Source organism: Caenorhabditis briggsae (assembly GCF_000004555.2).
Source record: "Caenorhabditis briggsae complete genome, chrII, whole genome shotgun sequence".
NCBI classification, from domain to species: Eukaryota; Metazoa; Nematoda; class Chromadorea; order Rhabditida; family Rhabditidae; genus Caenorhabditis; species Caenorhabditis briggsae.
Genome location: NC_013486.2, coordinates 15,200,987 through 15,208,956, shown reverse-complemented (window position 1 = coordinate 15,208,956; position 7,970 = coordinate 15,200,987). Strand labels below are relative to the sequence as shown.

General features: G+C 36.0%; 1 protein-coding gene across 1 annotated transcript; it reads left to right on the top strand.

Moving 5' to 3' along the window:
* Positions 1-345: 345 nt before the first annotated feature.
* On the top strand, positions 346-7,712 carry CBG17039 (the record flags this gene model as incomplete). Its single annotated transcript, XM_045243102.1, has 6 exons — positions 346-446; positions 1,562-2,741; positions 3,872-4,336; positions 6,085-6,282; positions 6,363-6,383; positions 7,518-7,712. 6 exons carry the CDS (start codon positions 346-348, stop codon positions 7,710-7,712), a joined length of 2,160 nt encoding a protein of 719 aa, XP_045096109.1.
* Positions 7,713-7,970: the final 258 nt, after the last annotated feature.

The following is a 7,970-nucleotide window of genomic DNA, read 5'->3' as shown; positions in this document are numbered from 1 at the left end:
TGAATTTTTGAGTTTTCGGAATATCTGAAAATTTCTGGAATTTCAGATTTTTCAACAACATCTAGAATTTTGACATTTTCAGGAATTTGTGATTCTTAAATTCCAAATTCCCTGGAATTTCCCAGAATTTCAGAATTCCTCAAAACTTATTTTTTGGGAATTTTCAAATTTTAAGACTTTAATATTTGAAAGTTCTAGAAAATCAATAATTTTAGAAATATAGAAAGTCAAATTTTTAAAAATCTAAATTTCAAGAGGATTTTGGCTCACTTTTCACTATTTTTCCCGTTTCGTTCAAAAATTTTCAGCCAATAATTTCCAGATCCCTCACCATTCTCAAATGCCATGGGTCCATTGGTCCCATCAATTGAAGAAATTCTCCATGGACTCGATGGTATGTATCGGAGGGAAAATATGGGTCCCGGACTATGGATGAGCCAGCATCAGTGAGTTTTTTTTTTTGAAAAATTGTTTTAGCCAAAAAATTTAAAAAATTTAAAAAATCTCAGTTTTCAGAATTTTTAACTTTTCAAAAACTCATTTTTGGCACTTTTAGACCTTATTTTAGTCTGAAAACTCATTTTCTGAGGTCCACACAAAAATAAAAAAGTTTTGACCCCAAGAGGAATCAAACTTTGACCTTGTGGACCATAAATTTTGGCGCCAAAATCCACTGAGCCATTTGGCACCCTTTTTTGTAAATCCGCTATTTTTGAGCGTTTTGGACCGTTTTTGATAGTTGCAATTATCAAAAATGGCTTTAAACCTTGTTTTTGGAAATATGAGCGTCAAAAACAGCATTTTTCCGAAAAAAAAAAAATTGGATTTTTTTTGGAAAAATAACAAAGTCGTTTTTTTGCATTTCTAGGCCTTTTCAAGTTCTTAAAACTAATTTTCTGAGGTCCACACTAAAATAAAAAAGCTTTGACCCCGGAAGGAATTGAACTTTGGTCTTGTGGACCATACAAATTTGGTGCCAAAACTCACTGAGCCTTTTGACCCACTTTTTTGAAAATCGCTATTTTTGAGCGTTTTGGACCGTTTTTCATAGTTTTGAATGTCAAAAAACGGTTTGAAACCCGTTTTTGTATCTAGAAACGGCAAAGACAACATTTTCCAGAAAAATTTATATTTGGATTTTTTTCGAAAAATAACAATGTCTCGTTTTTGGCATTTCTAGGCTTTTTCATAGCCTAAAAACTCATTTTCTGAGGTCCACACTAAAATAAAAAAACTTTGACCCTGGAAGGAATTGAACTTTGGCCTTGTGGACCATAAAATTTTGGTGCCAAAACCCACTGAGCCATTTGGAACACTTTTTTTAAAAAGTCATTTTTGAGGGTTTTGATCGTTTTTGATGGTTTTTGGGGTGGAAAATGCAGTTTTAGGCTGCTTTTCATGTGTAAAACCATCAAAAACGAGAATTTCCAGTGCAAAAAAACGTTTAGAAAAAAATAATAAATTTTCGAAAAATTCAATTTTGGGCAATTTGATGGATTTTGAGTTTTTTTTAAACTAATCTTTGCCCTGATTTCCACAAGGAAGTAATAAAATATTCCAGATTAATCTACAACTACTGCAATTCGACATCAATGACCACTCCATTGGCTCCGCCCACAATGATCCAAGCCGCGCCTCTCGAAAGTCCCCACAAGACATACATAGAAACTCCTTGTCATCGAATCTACTCAAAATTTGAGGATTATATAACAAATTATTGTGAAGAAGTCACCGAAAAACTATTGGAATTTAAAGCTGAGCAATTGCTCAGCGCCTACTGTAGGGAATGGTCCGATTATCGATTTTCCTCAAGTGTCATGCATTCCACAGCTGATTATTTGAACCGGCACTATCTTCAAGGATCCAAAGAAGTCAAATCGATGTTCCATATGACACTGGTGATCTGGCGAAAATCGATAATCGATTTTTTCCAAGATCGATTGGTTTCGGCGGTGTTGGAGGCGATTCAAGCGGAAAGAAAGGGTCAAAAATCAATAACCGATAATCGATTTATCGCTGAATTTTTGAGAAGTCTAGTGGAGATGGAAATTTATGAAGAACTGTTTGAAATCGATTTTTTGAAAGCTACCGAGGAATTTTATACCCGGGAAATTCAAAATTTGCTAAGTTCCAATGTCTCCGGCAAGGAATACCTTCAAAAAATCAATCGGAGAATTCAAGAAGAGCAAATTAGGGTCCAGCTATGTCTTCATGGATCCACATGGACCCCGCTGAGCAATCTACTGCTCCAAACCATGGTCTGGGACCAGCTGAACTTCATTCATTCGAATTTTGATGTCCTACTAGATGCTCAAGCAGATTTGGAGCTCAAAATTATGTATGACTTGTGCTCAAAGGTCCCTGGCAGCCTTAAGGGTCTCTATGGGGCCCTGGAGACCTATATAAACAAATACGCTGAAGACTCTTTGACCCCCCTGGACCCCCGGGACCATCAGACCTATGTCAGGACCCTCCTCAACATTATTGATCGATTTCAGTCGATTATCGATCGATCATTCTCCATGGACCCTCATTTTTTGAAGTCTCTAGACACCGCGGCCATGAAATTTGTCAATGAGAATCCAGTGATTTCAAAATTCCCGAAAAAACAGAGGTCCATGAAATCGGCGGATTTGGTGGCGAAGTTTTGTGATGGGATGATGAGAAAAGGGACCAGAATTGATGGGGATTTGGAGATGGAGGAGACGCAGAGAAAAACAGCGAGTTTTGAAGCTTTTTTAGCTAAAAATAGCCCAAAATTTGCTGAAAAGGGCCCAAAAAAGCTTAAGATAAGTTAGGACTAAAATTAGCCCTGAATATCCCCAATATTAGTCTGAAAGCGGATTTAAGCAAGTAAAAAAGTGCTCCAAAATACCTTAAAATATTTTAAAATAGTCCCAAACCATCGAAAACGACCAAAAACGCTCAAAAATAGCGATTTTTCAAAAAGTGTGTCAAGTGGCTCAGTGGGTTTTGGCACCAAAAATTTAAGGTCCACAAGGCCAAAGTTCGATTCTTTTCGGGGTCAAAACTTTTTTATTTTTGTGTGGACCTGGAAAAATTAGTTTTTAAACTGTGAAAAAAGCTAGAAAAGCTGAAAATGAGATTTTGAACATTTCAAAAGTCGAAAAAAACCAAAATTTTTTTTTGGAAATTGCAGTTTTTGCTGTTTTCAGTGCAAAAATCGGTTTCAATTCATTTTTTGACCTCTGAAACCATCAAAAACGATCAAAAACGCTCAAAAGTAGCATTTTTCAAAAAGTGTGCCAGATGGCTCAGTGGGTTTTGGCGCCGAAATTTCAAGGACCACAAGGCAAAAGTTCAATTCCTTCTTGGGTTAATACTTTTTTATTTTTGTGTGGACCTAGAAAAATTAGTTTTTAGGCTATGAAAAGGCCTAGAAATGCCAAAATCTCGATTTCAAAAATTTGAAAATTGAAAAAAAAAATTTTCTAAATTTTCACTTTCTAGCTATTTTTAAGCTCTAAAATCAAGTTTTCCAAGGTCCACACAAAAATAAAAAAGTTTTGCTCTCAGAAGGAATCGAACTTTGGCCTTGTGGACCATAAAATTTTATGCCAAAACCCACTGAGCCATCTGACACACTTTTTTGAAAATCGCTATTTTTGAGCGTTTTTGAGCGTTTTTGATGGATATAGTGTTGGAAATGAGTTGAAAGTTGAAAGCGTTGTTCAAAAGCCGAAATGTGGTCGAAATTCGGTCCAAATTACTGTAAATTTCATTTCCGCTAGTACCCCCAATTTCAAGTCAATTTTGAGGCAATTTTTCCCAATTTTGAGTAATTTTAAGCAAATTTTGAGGCTGTTTCAGTCGATTTCAAAGTAATTTTCATAAAAAAAGTTTGTTTCAGATCAAACTACTGGCTTATCTAAACGACAAGGACATATTTATCAAGATCTTCACAAAATATTTTGCCCGACGGCTCATCAATGGACAATCGGCGTCCGAGGAAGCCGAGACGAACTTTATAGCCAAGCTCACAGAGGCTTTTGGATGTGAATACACTTTTCGACTCACTAAAATGGTCCAGGACACACAAGTCTCAAAGGATCTGTCCTCCGAATTCAAGGATCAACGATCGAAAGCTTCCAGAGCCACCAAAATTGAATTCGGGATCCAAGTGTTGAGCACTGGCACCTGGCCCAGTTTCCAGCTCATCAATCTCAACTTGCCAAGGGATTTGACGACTACTGCAGAAAGGTTTTCTGAATTCTACATTAGAAAATTCTCGGGAAGGAAGCTCTCATGGGTCCACACTCAAAGCCGTGGGGAGATCACATCGACGGCGTTCAAAAAGAAGAAATATGTATTTGGGGTGAGTTTTTGGGGTTTGGAAATGCTGGAAATTGAATTTAACTCGAAATTGTGACCCTGGAGTGGGTTTTGGAGTCCTAAGGACAGTTTAGGTTGAAAAATTGAAGTTAGAGTGATCCTACAAAGACCCTGGAGGTGGTTGGGGCTAGAAATTACATTTTTCGATGTTTCAGATTGCTCCAAGTAGTTGAAAGTATGAAAAACAAGTTGAATTTAAAATTTTGACCCTATTAACGAAATTTGGGGTTCTAGGGGGTCAGGTTTGCGTGAGCAGCTAGATGACTTTGAGCCGCTCGAAAGCCGTTCTAGTGGTTTCTGAAGTTGAAAAGCACAAATTTTCAGATTTTAGAGCATTTAGAGCAGGTTTAAATTTGAAAAAACGGATTTTTCATCATAATTTTGCCCCTGGGACGAGTTTTGGGGTCCTAAGTTATAATTAGGATGATGCTAGATGGGTAGGAGAGGTCCTAGGGAGAGTTTAGACTGAAAATTGCGAATTTTGACAACTTAGAATGCTCCAAACAAGTTAAAACCTAAAAAACCGGGTTTATTTGAAATTATGGCCCTAGAAATGATTTTTGGGCCCCTTGGGTGGTCCTGTGGGGTCAGTTGAGCTGCTGGATGGCTTTGAACCGCCGGATAGCCGTTCTAGGGGTTCCTGGGATTAAAAAACACGAATTTCTAGGTTTAGGAGCATTCTAAGCAAGTTGAAACCAAGGAAAATATGTTTATGCTAATATTTTGATCCTGAAATTGGATTTTAAGATCCTCGGGCTTAGCTGATATGATTCTAGACGGGTGGGAGGGGTCCTAAAAGTAGTTTAGGTTGAAAATGTGGCTTTCCAAGTTGTGAAGTGCTCCAAATGAGTTGAAATGTACAAAAACAGGTTGAAATAGTACATTTTTATCTTAGAAATAGGGCCTTCGCGGTCCTAATGGGTCTGATGGGCAATTGGCTGGCGTTGAGCAGCCGGATAACCGTTCTAGTGGTTTCTGTGGTCGAAAAACACGAATTTCTAGGTTTAGGAGCATTCTGAGTAATTTGAAAATGTGAAAAATGAGTTTTTTTTCATAAAATTGTGCTTCTAGAAAATGGTCTAGCTTTTCATCTAATTAAGAATTTTGCCACCAAAACCCTTTCCACCAAATTTTGACCTATAATCTGCGTCTAGATGTTTCTAGCGCCTAAAAAAGCAATTTTCTAAGTTTCAGAGCTCTCTGAGCAACTTCAAATAGCTAAAAATAAGTTTTTCATCAAATTTTAGTGTATATATCTAAACTTCGAGATCTTCAGAACTTGGTTTTGAATTGCTAACAAATCCTTGGTTTTTGGTGGTAAATCCAAAATTTGGATATTTTTAGGTTTTCAGGCAGCCTGGGGTAGCTGAAATTATGAAAAATGAGTTTTGCTTGAAATTTTGGTCTAGAAACTCACTTTAGAACTAGTGATTTCACATTTTTTACCGTTTTTGACGATATAAGAAGGAGCGATTTTCAAAATTTTCAATTTTCATCCCAAATCACTTCGATTTCCAAAATTTCTTATCATCTTATCATTTCTTATCATTTATCAGTAGTTTAGTATTTTTCTGTGACGAATTACAGAAGTTTAGACCATTTTTTGTTAATTCCTTCGAGAATTAAAAATTTTGAAAATCGCTACTTCTTATATTAACCCTAGAAATCCTGATTTTTGACCTAAAAATCTTAATATTAGACCCGCGGACCTCAATTTTCCCCAATTTTCAGGTAACCACACCTCAAATGGTCATAATGCTGCTCTTCAATGAGCAACTACAGTATTCCCTCGATACAATCCGAGAAGCTTCTGGAATGGACCAAAAGAGCACCCAACTGGTGCTGGGATCACTTGCCAATAGTGGAATTCTGAAAATTGGGGATTCTGAAGGAGAAGTGCATCTGAATTTGGATTATTCTAATAAAAAAGTGCGGGTGGACTTGTCAAGGATTACTGTAATACTCAGGAGACCAGGGAAACGGAGGCAGTTCAAAAAGTGGTTGATGAGAATCGAACGTTCATTATCTCGGTGAGTTTTTGTTTTGGAAATAGAGATTTTGAACTTTAAATTGTGGTTTTTTACTGAAAATTGGGAAAAATAGCCCAAAATACGACGAAAATGACCAGACTTGAAAGTTTTCGAAATTTCTCAAAATTTCTTTTTTTTTGGCATTTTTCGGTTTGAAACTTGACAATTTTGACATTTCTAGACAGCAAAAACACCTGAAAAACATATTTTCCCAATGAAAACGCTCCAAAACGATCAAAATTGACATTTTTCGAAAAAGTGTGCCAAATGGCTCAGTGGGTATTGGCACCGAAATTTTATGGTCCAAAAGGCCAAAGTTCAATTCCTTCTTGGGTTAAAACTTTTTTATTTTTGTGTGGACCTAGAAAAATTTGTTTTTAGGCTACGAAAAGGCCTAGAAAGGCAAAAAATTATATTTTGAAAATTTTGAAAACTAAAAAAATGTTTTTTCATAATTTTTATTTTCTAGCTATCTTCAAGCTCTGAAAACTAGTTTTCCAATGTCCACACAAAAATAAAAAAAGTTTTGACCCCGGAAGGAATCGAACTTTGGCCTTGTGGACTATAAATTTTCAGTGCCAAAACCCACTGAGCCATTTGGCCCACTTTTTTGAAAATCGTCATTTTTTAGCGTTTTGGACCGTTTTTGATGGTTTCGAATATCAAAAATGGTTTAAACCTTGTTTTTGGACATATAAGCGTCAAAAACATTTCATTTTTCCGTAAAAACATTTTTTGGATTTTTTCGAAAAATTGTAAATTTTCGTTTTTTGCCTTTCTAGGCGTTTTCATAGCATAAAAACTAGTTTTCCAATGTCCACACAAAAATTAAAAAAGTTTTGACCCCGGAAGGAATCGAACTTTGGCCTTGTGGACCATAAAATTTCAGTGCCAAAACCCACTGAGCCATTTGTCCCATTTTTTTGGAAATCGCCATTTTTGAGCGTATTGGACTGTTTTTGATAGTTTCCAAGGTCAAAAAGAAGTTTAGAGTCGTTTTTCATGTCAAAAAAGCTTAAAATCAAAGATTTTCAGAAGAAAACTGGAAAATTAAAGAGAAAATGGAATTTTAAGCCCAAAATGTGAATTTCAAGCCAAATTTATGATTTTTGAATCTCAAAAAATGATTTTCAGGCTGCCATCGTGCGAATCATGAAAATGCGGAAACAATCGACACATCAAAACTTAATGACCGAGTTAATTGACCAATTAAAGACGAGGTTCAAGCCAAAAGTGGAACTGATCAAAAAGTGTATTGGAATGATGATTGAGAAGGAATATATCAGAAGGAATAAGGATGATAGGGATATTTATGAGTATATGGCTTGAAATCAGTAGTACAGTAATCCAAACTTTTTATGTAGCTTTTTTTCTCATAGGAATCGGGTTGTTGTTGTTTTTTTTTTAATATTAAAAATGAATTTTTTTTTCTTTTTTTCAGGTTTTCTTCAGTGGCCTAACTTTTGAAAGTTTGGTTATTTAGGCCACCACTTCAAAATGACCTAGAAAACACACCAGGGTCATGTTAGGGCATTTTAGGCCATATTGAAGTGGTGGCCTAAATAACCAAACTGGCAAAAGTTAGGC